General features: G+C 39.6%; 3 protein-coding genes across 5 annotated transcripts in view; all 3 read right to left on the reverse strand.

Annotated features, from left to right (window-relative positions):
- Positions 1–1,118: 1,118 nt before the first annotated feature.
- Positions 1,119–5,326, reverse strand: LOC123868421. The gene is made up of 4 exons (XM_045910955.1): positions 4,801–5,326; positions 4,277–4,625; positions 3,113–3,362; positions 1,119–2,548 (listed from the first exon to the last, which is right to left on the reverse strand). Exons 1-4 carry the CDS (start codon positions 5,324–5,326, stop codon positions 2,240–2,242), a joined length of 1,434 nt encoding a protein of 477 aa, XP_045766911.1. The 3' UTR covers positions 1,119–2,239.
- Positions 5,327–5,336: 10 nt separating this feature from the next.
- Positions 5,337–5,998, reverse strand: LOC123868437 (protein cornichon homolog 4). Its single transcript, XM_045910974.1, has one exon. The coding sequence runs from the start codon at positions 5,811–5,813 to the stop codon at positions 5,337–5,339; it is 477 nt and encodes a 158-aa protein (XP_045766930.1). The 5' UTR covers positions 5,814–5,998.
- Positions 5,999–11,064: 5,066 nt separating this feature from the next.
- The window catches only part of LOC123868412 (actin cytoskeleton-regulatory complex protein PAN1), a 69,212-nt gene continuing 61,930 nt past the window's right edge, over positions 11,065–18,346 (reverse strand). For 2 of the 3 annotated variants that reach the window (XM_045910931.1, XM_045910929.1), the window contains exons 4-6: positions 17,117–17,182; positions 16,654–16,787; positions 11,065–16,529 (exon numbers count right to left, since the gene is read on the reverse strand). In XM_045910931.1, coding sequence (XP_045766887.1) covers positions 14,421–16,529; positions 16,654–16,787; positions 17,117–17,182 — 2,309 coding nt within the window. In that variant the 3' untranslated portion in view covers positions 11,065–14,420. Of the gene's footprint in view, positions 16,530–16,653; positions 16,788–17,116; positions 17,183–17,333; positions 17,722–18,346 lie in introns of those variants that run through there. The other variant, XM_045910932.1, reaches the window with a different exon arrangement.

Consider the following 18,346-nt stretch of genomic DNA (forward strand, 5'->3'; position numbering starts at 1 on the left):
TGCGTGCCCGGGATCGAACCCCCGACCTCCGATTAGGAGGCGGACGTTCTAACCACTAGGCTATCACAGCTTTTTGTTACTCCGTTTTAAAGTTTGAAAAATCGAGTGATTTGATACGTCCACAGCTGGACAAAGATATCTCTTGTAGGGATTCCCGTATGCCATGGTCTTGTGCCGTCCACCAAGTGGGAGTCTGCAAACTGCGTTTTCCAGTGCGAGGTCGACATTCTAACATCTTGAGACCTTAACCTCTATCGGTTCTTCGTGTACCTCACCCATTACATTACAAGCTTCGCAAACTTGAGATATTGCCGTTTGGAGCGGTCAATGCAGCGAACTACTTAAGTACCTATCGGAGATAGAGGAATTTGGTTCTAGGAACCACAACGTTGTTTTTAAAGAAATAGGAACTGAGTACATTCAAAGATTTTCAAAAAATCTCATAAGAACAGGAATTAAACCCGCAGTTTCTCCCAAAAAATCTTTAGTGATTCTACTGTGGAAAGCACATAATCTATATGTACTCGTAATAATAAGTTAGAAAAGCGCTGATTCGATTTTTGATCTACGAGTATGTATGAGATTTTTTTGTTCTTGTTTTCCTTGCAATAGACGTAAGTGTGGTTGAAACTAGGAACCATAATGATTCCTATGGTTCCTAGTTGCTTCCTACTATGACGAAATTCCTGTTTCTTTTAAATTTTCGCTTTAATGACTGTTTCCACGCCGTATTATTAAGGAAGTATGTTAAAAATTTCAATAAATAACTACTGTGACTCATTGAAGTCTCATTAAATTTTAAAAGCCAGTTAAAAGCTTTCCTAAGAGGCCTCTAGGAACCTACTGGCCATGTCTCAGACCAGGAAATCGTTTCTGGTAGCACGCACAGTTCAAAGACTGGTTTTCAGGCACTAGGAATTTTGAGGGAAAACATAATATCTCGAAGAGAAAGCTGGACAAGTGCGAGTTGAACTTGCTTACCTATAGATAGAGGCAAATATAAGATTAGGAGCATAGTGACTGTTATAGATCTATGCACAGACAGACAAGAGTCATCCCATAATGGTTCCGTTTTTTCATTCGGACGTACGGACCCTATAGAAAATGAAAAACAATTTGATTATAAGTATTTATTATAATATATGCATATTAACTACCCATACTTAACTTACTTAGTAAACATACAGAAACATAATTCTTAATTTAGATAGTACCTTGAATTATAAATAGTTCTACAATTTGTTCATAATAGTGCTTAGGTTACTGTGCGCAAAACATGTAGTCCAATCTAAACATGAGGCGTATCAATGCGCTTTGTACAAACAACCTCAGCTGGGCTTTTGTATTCAATCCTGTCTTAACGTTTAAACTATCGTGAGTGATTTCCATTATAAGTATAGGCTGAACCGCGACGCACAGCGAGCTGAGTCCCTATGAAGAACCGGTCAAGTGCGAATCGTACTCGCATGCAAAGGGTTCCGTACAATCGTACAAGATATATCTAACACATTTATGTAGAACTCTGCAAGTTAATAACGGTCTGCACCATCTATATGTGGTTTAGTGAATGAAATTTTTTGTAAACATATTTAATTTTTTTTTTGTGTGTGATATAACCACAAATTCACAGGTTTCGGATTTTTTCCTAAAAAAATCCTATAAGACCTATAAGGTCAACGAGGAGTACCCTATAGGTTTTCTTGACAGACATGACAAACGGACCGACAGACCCAGTGATCCTATAAGAGTTCCATTTTTCTTTTTGAGGTACGAAACCCTAATAAGATCCCAGACGGGTTAAAAACTAGTGGGTTTACGTCGACTAAATACGTGAGTAACAATCTATACTGTCCTGTCTTCTTTTTGACTTTATATTGGACTACTTGTTTTGCGATCACTGTACAGTACTGACATATAAATATTGTAATAAGTTATATATAAACATTTATCCTACTACTGAAACCGCACGGTATGTATTTCGATTTGTACGAATCACGTCACATTTCATCGAGCTTTACAGTTTGGACTGTGGACGCCAATGCTTCTAGGAGCCATACTACCATCGCTTAAAGTAGAAGTTAATGTTTTAATATTGTTTTGACGTTTTCATATAAAACTTGTATGAAATTGTCAAAACAATATTGAAACATTATAACTTACTGGACATGATTCACTAGCGTGTCGTGTGTCAGGGTTAAGTTGGCCGTGGCATACCCAGAAATTGGCACAAGTGTTGGGCTTAACAGGGCCCATTAGACAATATCTTTCCCCATCCCATATAAACAAAAACACTGGAATACGAATATACTATACCAAACTGAGGGCCACTGGACCTGCAGTGTCTTTTGGCTGATGAATGTGGCGACTCTTCAGGTGGTTTCGGCGGGTGGTCCACACCCAACTCTCCGTTTCCATAGCAACCGACGATTCTTGTGTTGGGGAAAACTGCCCGAAAGCAGTCCTGCTCCCATTTGTGCTTCTTGTCCCGACCAACACAAGCCAGCTTGATGGCGACGCTGTATTCAAACTGAGGCACTCTTTTTGAAAACTGTAACAATACAGGTCTATTATAGAAACTTGTACGATCGGCCTCAGAATTCGAGTAGCTTTCACGCAAAACTGTTGCGTCAAAAACCTGTCAGACTTATGACCTTTTTTTATAAATACACCATGAAAACCTAACGAATGTGCATAACGGTGCCACCCGAATATGATCATTAAGTTACTACACGATTTACGGTCTTTGACCGTACATACAATGTACAAAAAATGTACCAATAGGGTAAGTATGAGATTTTACATCTCAGCAATGTTGTTACATACAAAAACCCTATAATCTAGGAGCTGGCAAATAGAATTGGACCAGTCCTCTTTTCACTCTAACACGTTTTTTAAAGAATTGTATTGTCTAGAATTCTAGATTCAGGTACATCAATGCCTATTATTAGCAATTATTATATTCTAAGCAAACATGCTCAAAATGGGGTAAAAATAGCTTAAAAAAGTGTTTTCAAAACAAAACTAGTCCAATACTTAAATCTTAGTCAATCATAAAAATCCAATCCTAGTCCATTTTTCATGGACTAATCCAATTCTGTTTATCATCTCTTACCTCATTGATACCTTGCTGTATCTTCTCCTTCGACCAATAAGATGAATCCAAAACAAGGGAGTACATATCAAAGTTGAACTCATTGCTCAATGGACTCTTTGGTACAGTGAACACACTAATAGAAATTAGGTTCTCACTGAAAAACTCCCGGTACTCATTGATTGCTTCAATCACACCATTAGCAATATCAGGTTGCTCAAATGCGTCTTCTATGATACAACCTCCAATGGCATAGGGTATGTCTGGTTGCCTAGAAATAAATTTACAATTAGATGCTTGTAGATTAGGGTATTAATAGGCAAATTCATCATGAAATCTATACATATAATAAAATTGTAGAAAAGTGGTGTCTGTACAATGAAAATACATAAGAAAAAGTAGCAGGGGTTGTTATTATATCGACGCCGAACCCGAAATTGTAATTTTTTTTTGTCTGTTTGTCTGTGTGTTTGTGCACGCTAATATCAGAAACGGCTTATTCGATTTAGATACGGTTTTCACTAATATATTGTAGTAAGCTTCACTTAACATTTAGTGTTTATTTCATGTCAATCGGTTCATAAATAAAAAAGTTATGTCAATTTAAAGAATCACGGCGAACATTTTTAACGTACAGAGTATGAGCGTCCGTGGCTATATAAAGCGCGCTGAGAGCCGCGCCGCTGCCATAAGGATTCAGTTATTCGTAGTGCCCGAAAAGTCACTATTCCACGCGAACGAAGTCGCGGGCACAGCTAGTCTATAGAATAAATCCATAATCCATACTAATTATAAACACGAACGTGTGTCTATCTGCTAGCTTGTCACTAACCATGCACTAAACCGATTTTGATGAAATTTGGTACAGAGATAGGTTGCATCCCAAGGACGAACAAAGGTTACTTTGGTCCCAGAAATCAAAGAGTTCTTATGGAGCTAAACAAACCTCAATCCACACTGATGAACTTGTGGGTATCATAAATAGCTTACATAACGCACAACAGACAGAAACGTTTAAGTGCGGAAACCAGCCCAGAGAGAAGAAATAGCTTACATCCTGGAGATGCACATAGACTACTTTTATCTCCGAAAATCAAAGAGTTTCCACAGGATTTTTAATAAACATAAATCCACACAGACAGTTAGCAGTCTAGTAAATAATAAAATAACCCAAATGATACTTACACCTCTTTGAAATGATTCAAGAAGACAATGTCCTCAACAGAATGCAAAAGATACTTGTCTGTCACATACACAAATATACCTTTGAATATTCTATCATTTGCTATTTCCCGTACAACATCATAAAACTCCTGTTGCATGTTATCAATACATTTGATATTGATCGTGTGAAACTTCACATCTGGTATGACTGGAATAAATACTCCAACCATATAAGGGTCAAATTTCATGTGTAAGAAGGTATGTTCATATGTGACAGAGGTTGGCAGGGGCATGTATGAAAGGTAATCTGTTCGTATTGTGTTCATACACTTTTTTGGTCCACTTGTGTATATTTGGAGGGCATCCAGCACTGGAATACAAGAAAGTTTTTTATGATAACTATAGATGCATACAAAAAGTATTTTTAAAAATACTTTTTCATAATTTTAGTCTCAAAGACAGTTTTCACATATTAAATTAGCTAAATAACTTTGACAAAACATAATATGTAAGATTAAATAATTTGACAATAAAAGTTCACTTACAACTATGATCACTCTGACATTCAGGATCAAAACAAAGGGTAGGCTCAATAAACCTACATCGGCATGTCATGTCCAAGCCTGAGGCAGAAACAAATGTCATGACAACCAATGGCTCAGTGGAAAATTCACCCGACTTTTTTAAAACCGCCCAAGTGAGTACAGTTTGTGAATGCAAGTTCAACAGAAAGTCAACGGGCCCCAATTGTTCCCTTCGCAAAGCTTGGACTGCAGAGTGCCACGTACTGCACACTTGCTTGCACAGCAACTTATCTTGCCACGACAAGTTACTCAATATCTTTTTAGCAATAATGTAATTTAATACCACTTTGTCTATCAACTCACTACTACATGTTAAAGTCTCAACCTCCCTTTCAAGCTTTGTCTTCTCCATAAAGGCTTTAATATGATCCTGCAGTTGCAGTTTAGTACAGTTGGGCGCGGACAGCGGTGAATTTGCGCTTTCGCTGGTCCCCATCTCATCCTCACCCTCCGGGGAATAAGTAACGTTCAGGGACTCTTCTGACATAATGGTTTTGTTATATTATTTCCGTTACAATTTCGTCATCGCTTCCGCGACGTATCGGGTCACCTTTCAATAGCGCCAGTATAAAGCAGTAGAGATAAATGAAGAAAAATATTAAATAGTGCCCAACGTAAATCATAACATCTCTGAGGTGCTTCTTCAGTTGGCCTCTGTTATGAATTTCAGCTGGATCGTAAGCACCCAAATTACCCTGCGGTATTGTAAAATACTCAAAGCTTATCCAAATGAACATAGGTAGGTTCAACAAGAAGAGCAGGATTTGACCATGGAATAATAATAAAAAGGTTATGAACGAATGGGCGATATACTTCGGCAGCAGCCAGTAGTTCAGATTGTCACAGCACTCCTGGGCGTTCAAATAGTCACATTCCAAATCGGATAAGGTAATAATGAAGTAAACTAACAAGAATAAAATTGCACCGCTATCGATCAGAGCAAGAGCAAACAACACGGTTTCAGCTAATATCATCACTGTATTGTCTATATCAAAACTACCACTGATTCTAAGTAAAAAGTAGGTAATTATTTACCAATAAATTCAAAAACATTTTAAGTGCATTTTGAATTTTTAACAATGTTCATAAAAAATTAAAATCCAAATAAAAGAATTTATTCTATAATTTGTGACCTATTTTTTTCACACTTGACATTTGAGTGTTGACAATTGACAAATGTTTGACAAGCATTTCAAAAATTAGTGTTACCAGGTCTTAATTTCACTTTACCCTTAGATTTTTCCGAATTCATTTATGGAATCCATGGAATCATTTTGGTATTTGATACGTACAGCCTACTACCTATAAATGCTAAAAATATATTTTCTTCTTGAAATTGAATAATAAAATTGTTTGCGTGTTAGTACTATCCAAAACTAGTTTCTCCTTTCACCAAAGGCCAATCAAAGGTTGCCTGGTGGAGATTGCTCTAAGCAATAAGGCAGCCTTTGCATACAATTTTTCTTCCTTTTGTGCTGTGTTCCATCCATAAAAAACTGTAAGTGTAGGTTTAATTATTTAAATAAACTACATGGAAAAACAACAACGGACATTTTGTATGACACAGTTATATTTTTTCTTATGTTTTTATAATAAGTAGACAGTTAGGAATGAGTTCTATTTTTAAAATAAAATATAAAACCTTACAATCTCCTCCTAACGCATTCCTAAACTTTTGCTTAGGTTTTTCAATCTTTCGGATGGCAGTCCTTTAGTTAAAATGTCGGCTTCCATCCGTTCTGTATTTATATAGATAACGCTGATTGTTTTTTCTCTTATATGCTGCCGTATGAAATATGTTTTTATATCAATATGTTTTGTTCTATTGCTTACTATTTCATTTTTGCATATCTGGATAGCCGCCTGGCTGTCGCTATATATAAGCACACTATCTTGCTGCTTGCAGGCAATACTGTTTAATAACATCTTTAAATGTATAGCCTCTTTTACGGCTTCAGTTAGCGCCATGTATTCGGCCTCTGCCGTAGATAAAGCTACCGTTCTCTGCTTTCTTGATTCCCAGCTTATACAGCCTCTAGACAATTTGAAACAGTACCCTGTATAAGATCGCCTGTCCAGTGTACATGAAGCCCAATCTGCATCTGCAAAACCATAGATAGAGCATGCAGTCTTATATGCCATCTTTTCATAACATATTCCGAGTAACGGCGTCCCTTTCAAATACCTTAGTACTCGTTTAGCACACTTATAGTGTTCTTCGCCGTAATAATTATTAAATTGTGACAAATAGCTAACGGCATACATTATGTCTGGCCTGGTAGCCACAGCAAGAAACATCAATGTTCCAATCAAATTTTGATATGGCAAGCTTTCATCTTTCTTTTCTTTCTTATCTAATTTTAACCTTGCTTCTATGGGTGTACTCACTGGTTTACACTCCTGCATGTTATATTTACAAAGAGCTTTCTTAATATAGTTTTCTTGTGACAACTTTATTTTTCCTTTTTCTACTTTGATTTCTATTCCTAGAAATTCGGAAGGTTTTCCCAAGTCTTTCATTTCAAACTTTGTTGTTAACAATTTCTTTACTCTTTGTAACTTCTGTTCTGACGAATAAGCAATCATTAAATCATCAACGTAGAGACAAATAAGTATTTTATCTCCTCCTTCAATTAAGGAGTATATACAAGGATCTGCAGGTGATGGTTTGAAACCCAACTGCTTCAGCTCTGTATCTAACTTTTTAAACCATTGCCTTCCAGATTGTTTCAATCCATACAATGCTTTTTGTAGTTTGCACACCTTTTCTCCTTTTGTATTTCTTAAGTCTTCTAACATTCTTTTTGCTTTTAGTAATAATCTGGAATCGTTATTACTACTTTCGTCATTAATTATTTCTATTAAATATTCTTCTAAATATTCTGGAGTTTTCATTTGTATATTTTCCTCCAAGTCACCATTTAAATAAGCAGTTGTGACATCCATCTGATTTAACGACAGATCTTCTTCTACAGCCACGGCTAGTAGTAATCTGAGTGAGCTCAGTTTTGCAACAGGTGCCCATGTCTCATTAAAGTCTATCCCAGGTCTCTGCGTAAACCCTCTTGCTACGAGACGAGCTTTCTTTCTCTGTCCTTTATCTTTTAGAATTAGCTTGAAGTCGATAAGATGTTTTTCTTTATCTTTACTTTTAATGATCCATGTACCGTTTTTAACATGTGATCTCATTTCTGACTTTATAGCTTCATGCCATTCTTTTTCTATTCCAGAGACAAATTCAACATCACTAAGGTAAGTATACTCCTCCTCACTTAGTTCGCTGTATGAAAAACCTTTTTCAGGTTCATCTAGGACAAAATCTTTGGTCCAAGTTGGCGGGCGCCTCTCTCTTTGTGGCCTCTCATTTTCAGGTGTCTCTATGACCTCTGGTGCATCTTCGTAAGATTCATCATTTTCATCATCCTCTTGATTGTTTTGATTTTGTGAGGTGATTTCATTTTTGTCATGAATTATTTCAATTTCTATTGGTTTTACCTCTTTGTTTTTAGGCATCTGTAAGTTTTCATCTAATAGCTTATCATAGTTTTGACCTTCTTCGAAATACATTTTATTTATGACCTTGATGTCTCTACTCATCACTACCGCATCATCCTCTGGTATGTAAACTCTGTAGCTCTTTGATGTCATCGAGTATCCCATAAATACGCCTTCTTTGGCATTCTGGGTAAACTTACCTCGTTTTTTCTTTTTTAGTACAAAAGTCTTTCTGCCAAAAACTTGAAGATGATGTGCACATGGTGTTCGACCTACCCATTTTTTGAATGGTATATCACCATTTAATGCTTTAGAGGGGCTGCGATTTATAAGATAGTTTGCAGTTGCTACCGCTTCCGCCCACAGCTTCTTTGGTGCATTGGCTTCGATAAGCAGACATCTGGCTTTTTCTAATAAGGATCTATTTTTTCTCTCGCTAATTCCGTTTTGTTGCGGAGTATAAAACGTGGTCAACCTTCTTTTGATGCCATGAGATTTGAGAAAATCGTCAAAATCCTTATTGCGGTATTCTGTACCATTATCAGATTGTAGATATTTTATCTTTCTTGCGTGTAACGTCTCGACTTCGTTTTTATATTCTTTGAAAATATTGAACACGTCACTTTTTCTTTTAATAAAATAGACGTGACAGTAACGAGTGAAATCGTCTATGAAGGTGACATAATATCTCGAACCTGCCAGTGACTCACACTCAAAAGGTCCACACACGTCGCTATGAATTATTTCTAGCTTGTCCGTTGTGTAAAGATCATCATGTCTTGTGAACGGTAATCTAGATAGTTTTCCTTTGATGCAGGTCTCACAAGTTTCCAACTTTTCGTCAGAAAAATTCAAACCATACATAAGACCATCTTTAGCCATCTTCTTTAAATCCGTTTCATTTATATGGCCAAGTTTTCGATGCCATTCCATGATATCGCTATGTACTTTCGGTGTGTATTGTGCAGTTTCTTTTCGTTCAAGTTCAAGATAGTAAAGCCCATTTTTTCTTTGCGCTGTCAGTGACACCTCGCCGTCTTTTTCCACGACGTAGGCTTTATTTTGTTCGAAAACGACCTTGTGACCTCTGTCTGTTATTTTTCCTACAGACAATAGGTTCGTTGACAAATCGGGAACATACAGAGTGTCGTTAAAATTATAGTCTTGTTGTCCTCTACTGACGGTTACTCTACCTGTGCCTTTAATTTCACTAATGTAATTCTTCGATGCCAGCTTTATGCTTCCATTTTTGGGGGTCATGGAGGCAAACATCGATTTGTCACCGCACATGTGAGATGAGCAGCCGCTATCTAGACACCAGATATTTTCATTAGTATCTGAATCTACAGTACTCAGACAAACATTAAAATTTTTGCTATTGTTTCTTCCGTTGTCTTTCTCACTGGCGTTTTTCTTTTTATGCCAACAGGTCTCGACACTATGACCTTTCTTTTTACAGATCTTGCAGTACAAGTTTTTCTTGTTTTTCTTCGTGTAATATGCTTCGGAGCTTTTACTAGGTTGATTACCACCACTTCTTGCCTGATATTCTTCCATAATTTTTACTTTCAGGTCTTCAGGATTAGGTAGTGTGTCCCGAGACTCAATCGCTATTCTGAAGTTTTCAAAGGTTGTTGGCAGGCTATAGAGGAGCATTATACTCAATAGTTCTAGTGGTATTTTTATATTCATATCTGCAAGCTTATCCACAATATCCATGAAATTATTTATATGGTCACGAATATCTTCTTCTGTGTTCATTCGCTTTAGAACAAGCTGTTTTAGCAAAGTTGCCTTCCTTGCAGGCCCGGTGCTTTGATAAGTAGCTTTTAACTTATCCCATACAGCTTTTGATGTCGTGCAGACTTTAATTTGTTTTAATTCAGAAGGTGACAATAAAAGTAGGATTTCAGCTCTTGCCTTCAAGTCCTCTTTGTTGAATGCCAACTTCGCTGCCGCATCCGCATCTGTTGGTAATGTTTTTTCGCCGCTGACGATGTCCCAATAATCATTTTTGATCAGGACTGCTTGCGCTTGTAGGCTCCAAGTATCGTAGTTTGACTTGGTCAACGGTTCTATGTTGCGATAGCTCGTAGTAGATACCATTTTATTTATTTTGGTAAAAACCACGCTCTGCTACCAAATGTAGGTTTAATTATTTAAATAAACTACATGGAAAAACAACAACGGACATTTTGTATGACACAGTTATATTTTTTCTTATGTTTTTATAATAAGTAGACAGTTAGGAATGAGTTCTATTTTTAAAATAAAATATAAAACCTTACAGTAAGTCTATGGTTCCATCTCATGTTTTGTGTGCAATAAAGATTATATTTATATATCTATATACATTTCCAATAGGATTCCATATAGGTACTTACTTTACATCTTCATTTAAAATACAAAAAAAAATCATTTTACGGGTTTTTTCTTCAGTGGTACCAAAATGATTCTATTATGCTCGCTATATTAAGGGCCAATTCACGCCGGAACGGCAGTGGCCGGCAGCTCGCGTCGCCGCCGCCGCGACTTTGCTCAAATTTTAGGCTGCAGCGCTGTTTGAGCTGAACTGCACTTTATTGCTTCATAACAAGAGTCGCTATTTATTTAAATTATATGTATTTCGGAGTCAGCCTTCTGTACCTAAAAGTTACGGTACTATTCAGTACCTAGGTATTCTGTGGTACTCGTAGCAGGAGGGATATGGGAAAATAAATAAAACAACAATTTATGACAAAGTTTTGTTTCAACAATTCCTTAAACATACTAGTAAAGGCTTGGTAATTATTTACAAGGCTTCATTATACAGCAAGGTAAAAAACCATTTTATAAGGAATAAATAGGGTTCAAGATTAACTAGGCTTGTCACACGGAACATATTATAAGATATTTGTATCTGGCGCATAATGAAATATGTACAATAATAATAAATATGTAAATTTAATTGTTGATAAGGCTAGCTTTAAGTTTTATTGTAATATTTTCATTAAAAGTAAAAAAAAAAAAATTTGATTAATTTATCTGCAGATACTGAGCGATCGACTGACTATCAGATCATTCTAACATGGTTGCCATCAGGTACTCTAGAACCAAGGTAGGCCCAGTTACACATTTGACAGATTATCTGAAATAACTGTATATATTACAGATAGGAAAATCTAGTACATGATAGAAGACTTTAGATCGCGTGCCTTTAAGATGTATCTACATATATGTAAAATGTGCGTACCGAATGTTATACCAACAGTACCAATTTTGTGCGCCGATAATGAAATATAAAATATTATATGCACCTTTTGTGACAACCTTAATGAATACTTGGCTGTGCTAGATAGTGTTTACATAATTATACTTATCTGTTTTTCTTTATTGTTTACATTATTGCTTTATGTATTTCAAATGAAGGTAACTATACAAATAATTTAAATAGGTATTAAGGTTAATACGAGCAATATAACGAAGCCAGTTATTCTATCGATATTCTAGTTTTAATGTAAACAGCTTAAATTATTCAAATTCAGCACTGTATATCACTTCCAAATATAAACTATTAGAAAACAAATGTTAAAACTCTCCTACAATAATTACAACAATAACAAATATGCAGATACATACTAATAATATACTCAAACTTTAATCTCACTTAATATTTCCTTGTGTTAAATATTTTAAATTAAACTAACCCAAAATGGTATAGCAAGCTCATAACACACTTTATTAAGTATGTCTTCAAAGATAGCAATACAATAATAGTTTATCTTTGAAGAATTAGTATAATTGGCTAGAATGGATAGGTACAATTTGGCTGAGCAATTAGAAATTTCATTAGTTTTAATTTACTTAGATAATGGAATATTATTTAATTTTAGTACGTAAAGCAAAAACAAATTATAATGAACTTTTAATTGTTACATAAATCAGTGAAATGGATCATTTTATATATCTATGCAATTAAACTTTTAAAGACGAATTGCTGAGTAGTCATCTAGTTTATTTTTATACATTAATCAAAAGACTTACGTTTTCACTGTTAAGTTGTTAAATATTTTTTTTATGTGTATTTCAATACAATACTATTTCACTTACATATTTATAGCACCAAACCATACATGAATGTACTTTAGAACTACTTTATATCCTAAAGTACTATCACATATCTCTACCAACATAGTTAACATTCAGACCACTGACAAAGGAAAACTTATCAAATATAAAAAATAAACTACTTATGGAAATATGTATTTTGAAATTTTCATATTGTGTAACATTGGCACATTAGGGCAGTGAGGCCACATTCGTTGTCGCTATGGGTATTTAACAAATTAAAAATATAAATGCAAATAATGGCATATACATTCTGAGTTACGGTTTTTCATAATTTTTATAAATTGTGAAAAAGCCGAGGTGAACGCAAACACAATATTCTAAAATGAAAATACTAATCGATAAACCTGAATTAAATTAGGTACTCTATTAAGGATACATAAATAAATTACTTAACAAACAATTATGCAAACAATCTTACATTGTTTAAGAAATAAAAATTATCCATAAAGATGCACCTATCCTAAGCTTTAGACAATAATTGGAATGATACTTTTTCAAGAATGTTATGTTTATACAATATTTATAATAATTTGTTACGATTAAAATAAATATTAAACAAATCACAGTACCGGCAGTCGCTACTTCACATCAAACTTTAGAAAGAGATAAAGGTTTTGCAGAATGTTGTCTCTTTCATTGAGACCAAAGGAACATCACATAGATATGAGGTCCAGAGAACACTCTCTACGAAGCAGAGACCTTTTTCTAAAGTTGGATGTGCAATATTTCCTTCTGGGTACTGTTATACAACATTTTGCTGAATCATTTACACCACACTAACACCAAACTTTATGAAGGGTCTACAGACTTAAACAATAAATGGAAGAAGTAGGTACAATTTACAAACAATGAAATAGGAATGCTTGCATAATTGTTTGCATACGCGGAGCCGGCTCCCTACATTACCTAAATGAATCATAACTAACATTGTTCCCGAGCTGGTCCCACCCATGACGATGGCTTGTGAATATGCATCTTGCCCTCTCCCTTAGTAAATTACGCCGCGTTTCAATGTCAGTTGGGCATATTCTAATGGAAATATAAAGGGAGATGAGGATACAGATGTGCCACAATTTGCACTTCAACAAGACTGGAATGTTACTTATGATTTTGGGAAATTAGCAAATTCACAGAGAATAAACCTTTTAAACGGAACTGTGGTGTGTTAATAGAGGCGTCACACAGTTTAATGATAGTTCTATCTCCTCAAGCACAAGAAGTATCTCTTATGATAATTTTTTCCCCTAAGTTTTTAGTCATCGGGCGGAATGCAGTTTATCCACAACTATGTTGAGTATTTTATTACACTTTCATTATATACATAAGTAGATATGCCTCAGTAAATAATATGGATTTATCATAAATACGTGAGCTAAGTACGGCACGCGGCCGGTGGTGACGGACGCTCCACACTCACCAATAAATAGCACACACACCACTTACGCTACATTACCATCTAGCGATACAAACATACGTATCATATAATATTAAGTACCAAATAATATCCGTCCGGTCCACTCATCACGCAAACACTATGTGTTTCGAAGGATTAAATCTAATATTACGTCTAGTCCTCACTAAGTCACCATCCTGGAAGAACGCGTCACCGCATCGAGACTAGCGTCATGTTACAACCGCTACCCGGTATTATAATATCTACTGTTTCACTTTAAATCTAACGCCGCTATGGTTTTAAAGCGACAACGGGAGCGCCGGAATACGTTCAGTGTTTCAGGTCCCGAACTCCCGCGAGGTACGACGACGTGCGGTACTAAGAGATCATGTAAATTACGCGCGCACAGTATCACGAGACCTCCCGCCCGCTACACGTGTGCGCTCGTGTTATACAGAGAGCACCGCATTTTTCGAGTCTATGTAGTACAAATACTGTGCATTTATTTTCAGTGTACAGCAACGGGCTAGGGTGTCATGTGTCGTCAGGCGCCACTTCAGTGTCCCGGGCACGCCCGCGCGGGTCAGGTGGCGTCGTACTCGATCTTGTCCCACGAGTAGTGCTTGCGCGCGGGGCGCGGCGCCGGGCGCGCCAGCACGCCGCCCAGCACGGGGTCGCACTGCGGCGTGTGGCCGCGCCCGAACAGGTTAGGGATCAGCTGCGCGTGCACGTAGTCGTAGCCATCGCCGTCCACGTTCATGTTCATACTCGAGCTGAGGTCGAAGTCCTTGAAGTCGAACTCGCAGGGGCGCTCCTCGAACCCGCCGTGCCGCGTGTCCTCGTCGTGAAACGAAGGCAGCGACAGTTCGTTCATGTCCACGAAGCCGGGGCGCGAGTGATCCAGGATGTCCCCGTTGGTTAGCGGCGTCATACTCATCCTTTCGGGCGCATCGTCGTCGATATCCATCGCGCCGGGCGTATCTTCCCCCAGGAATCTACCGAAAAAGTCCTCGTGATTACACGAAGTAGAATCCGAACCGGCGAAGTTGGCGTTGAACTCGTTATTCGCGAGTAAATCCACGTTGAGATCGTGATCTATATCGGTCACCGAGGAATCGATATCGCAGCGATCGCTGATCGCGTTCAAATCTGCGTGACTCATGATTTCGTTTTGAATGTCATCGAGCTCTCTCTGCAGCTCGTCAGCAGCGAGCGAGTCCCGCACGTGCGAATCCCCTAGAATATCATCACTCAGGACGTCCGTCGGGGTGAACTCGCTAGACCCGGCCGTGAGATAGCCGGCGTCGAGAGACCGATTCGGGGTCACGTCCCCGACCGCCGAGGGCGGCAGTTCGCCGTTTTCGACGAGAATTTCAAGCACGTCGTCCATGATCTGACTGTCCTCCGCGTTGTCGTGGAGCATCGCAGGCACAGGCAGCTGCGGCACCGGCGGCGGCGGCGGTGGCGGCGGAGGCGGCGGCGCGCGCTCCGGCTCGTAGTGCGTCGTCGGAAGGATGGCTATCGGCACGACCTTGACGCCGTTCAGGATGTACGCCTGATTTGCCTTCCCGCTCGTCGCGTCGGAGGACCCGTCGCCGGTCGCGGACGGCGGCGTGACGGTGAATAGCCGCACGAGGCGATCGGGAGTCGTGTCGGGCGCGGCCAGCACGTAGCGCTGCGGCGCGGGGGCGGGGTTGGAGGGCTGTTGGAGCGCATCGAGTTTCGCCCGCAACTGTGTCACACACAAGTGAGCCTGGAGCAGCCTTCGACTCTGATCGCTGGCCGCGGCGCCCGCGGCTTCCCGTCGTACCGCCTCCAGCTGCTGCCGCGACTCCTCGAGCTGGCGTTCGAGCTCCTCGATGAGTCGCCGCTGCGACTGCACGATATCGTCGCAGGGCTCCGACTCCGCCTTCGAGTCGGGCGAGGCGACCGAGACGGGCGAGCGCGGCGCCTCCTCCTGCATCTCGAGATAGGGCCGCAGGCGGTCTATCAGCTGCGGCTTGGGGCCCGACACGCGTAGGTTGCGGCGCTTGCACTCGGCGCGCAAGTCGGACACCTTCATGTCCTCGAAGCGCGCGGCGGCGAGCGCGAAGGGTGCGGCGAGCGGCGGCGGCGGGGGCGGCGGCGGCGGCGCGCCCAGCGCGTCCGATGTGTCGGAGGCCACGGACGCGGCGGACGAGGGCGCGGGCGACGCGGGCAGCATGAGCTGCAGCAGCAGCTGCTGTTGCTGCAGGAGCAGCTCGTACGGGGTCTCCGTCGAGTCCGGGGGCGACGAGGCTTTTTGGGCATTCGGAGGGCCCTTGTACTCGTGAAATTTAAACCGCGATTTAGGCTTCTGTTTGCACTTTTTGCGGCCTTTATCCTTGCCGGGCGCCGGGTGCTGCGGCGTGGAGGCGACGCTGGCGGGCGAGAGCGCAGCAGGCGGCGAGGGCGACGGCGACGCCTCCTCGGGCGGGCCGCAATAAGCCGACGGGTGCTGCGGCCGGCCCGACGCGCCTTCGCTGGTGGCCTTGAACGCGAGGACTCCGCTTTTGACGGCAGTCTCGATGTCTTCCTCGGTGTGCAATATGTTCTTCTTGATCAACTCGAGAGGGCCGGGCCTGTGCGACAGCTGGTCGTTGAGCTGGTCCGCCAGGCGCGCTTTCTTTAGCATTCGCTGCTTCTCGGCCAAACTGGGATCTACATGGCTCTCCTGAAACACCACATAATATTATGGTCAGAGAGTTAATGACATATTTAAAAGAAAGAAAGATTAAAATTTTAAAGAAATAATTAAGAAATATAATAAAATACATTTCATAAAAAAATACACATACTTGCTCTAATATGTGTCTTCGTTCCAGTTCTTGTCGGTCTGGTCGACTCTGTATTTTTGCTTTAAGCAAATCTCCGGTTTTCGCTCTCTCTAATTGCACTCGTTGCTTGAAATAGGCAGGCGGTGTTTTCAGTGCTGTAAAAAATAGACATAGCATACGTAAATTAATTTAATCCGTCTGTATAAATTTCGCAAAGTAACAAAGTAGTACTTTTATTTTTTGTACTTTATAATGACAAAGATGTTCATTCCTTTGCCAATCGGTTAGAAAATCTCATTAACCACGGCGATTGGCCGTAAATAAAATTCCATCACCCACGCGTACGACGCTAAGCTGCGCAGGCGTTGGGCGCCTCACCAACGTTTCGTCATTTACATGATTAGTTGATTAGTAATTGTTCTGCTTATATCCTCTAAACAGCTATTTGTGTTTGTGCTAGACGAGAATGTTCACGAATACTTACGTGGCATGATTCCCTGCGCCACCAACTGGTTGATCGGGCGTCGCATCATGAGCTTCACCTTCAATGCTGTGGAGCAAACAACGAATGATATTAAACATTCATACTACATAATATTATTAGTCAGTCAAGTAAATTAATTATTATTATTGCATTGTATTAATAATACAATAATAAATATTTAATAAATTTTCCGCGTCCGATAATACGAGCCACCTACAATATACAAGTTGAAACCGAAAACGATCATACGCTATTGAATTCCCCATGCCTTTTGATACAACAATATGAATTGATTAAACATATAAAGAAAACGGTGTTATGACGCCAGGTGACGAATTTCGACGTAGCATGCAGAGTAATTTAGATGTCGACGTGATCGATACGTCGATCGATACACTGCGATAGTATCGATAGACAGTAGATGGGCGTAGGCGAATACAGAACTATATTCTCGTTTGCCGTAGACGATCAGCGAGCGGGGAGCGACGAGCGGACAACGCTGGCGCGGCGCCAACATAAATAAACGCTGCACAAGGAAACTAGTGTTATGCCGCGACCGGATTACAGACCAAACATTCACTACCACTGGGCCGAATATTGTGGGTTACTGGGCGATTTCAGCTTTATTTCTTCCTTTTACCTATATCAATGAAGTTGAAAAGCAATAATAGCCTAGAAGATCTTCGGGGGTCTGAGGTTCAATTCCGGGCGTGTGTGTACCTCTAACTTTTCAGAGTTATGTGCATTTTAATCATTTAAGTATCTTTTGTCACTTGCTTAGCGGCGAAGGAAAGTTCGTGAGGAAACTTGCATGCCTGCGAATTCTCCATTTCTCAGCGATGTGTAAAGTGTGCCAATCCGCACTTGCCCAGCTTTGAGGGCTATTGCTAAACCATTGTCAGTCGGAGAGGGGACCCGAGCTCAATAGTGTGGCTGCTCTTGGGTTGATGATGATGTTGATGATGCAGCTGATAAAATCCAAATAATTTGACTGATCTTTGTAAAAAATAGAGGCAAATAACTGCTCTAATCTTATCCTTGTAAGAGTTGACGCGAGCCACAAAAAAAATCTAAATATTTTCTATTATCTAATATTCCTGTAACTTTACGAACTTTACAAACATTTTTACTGTCTTTCGTAAAAGCTGTCGCTGACGTTTTATACCTCGTGTAAGTGAACATTGCAAGTACAATTTTAGCCAGTGGCTTGTATTGTTGCTTAATTGTCGC

The sequence above is a fragment of the Maniola jurtina genome, chromosome 9 (assembly GCF_905333055.1).
Source record: "Maniola jurtina chromosome 9, ilManJurt1.1, whole genome shotgun sequence".
Taxonomy (NCBI): domain Eukaryota; kingdom Metazoa; phylum Arthropoda; class Insecta; order Lepidoptera; family Nymphalidae; genus Maniola; species Maniola jurtina.

Excerpts from the sequence above, each read along its gene's own strand:
- LOC123868421 (XM_045910955.1), bottom strand. The coding sequence starts at position 5,326 with ATGTCAGAAGAGTCCCTGAACGTTACTTATTCCCCGGAGGGTGAGGAT. Across the intron at positions 4,626-4,800 it reads ATGTCAGAGTGATCATAGTT|TGCTGGATGCCCTCCAAATA; the intron begins GTAAGTGAACTT and ends CTTGTATTCCAG. Across the intron at positions 2,549-3,112 it reads TACAGCAAGGTATCAATGAG|TTTTCAAAAAGAGTGCCTCA; the intron begins GTAAGAGATGAT and ends GTATTGTTACAG.
- LOC123868437 (XM_045910974.1), bottom strand. The coding sequence starts at position 5,813 with ATGATATTAGCTGAAACCGTGTTGTTTGCTCTTGCTCTGATCGATAGC.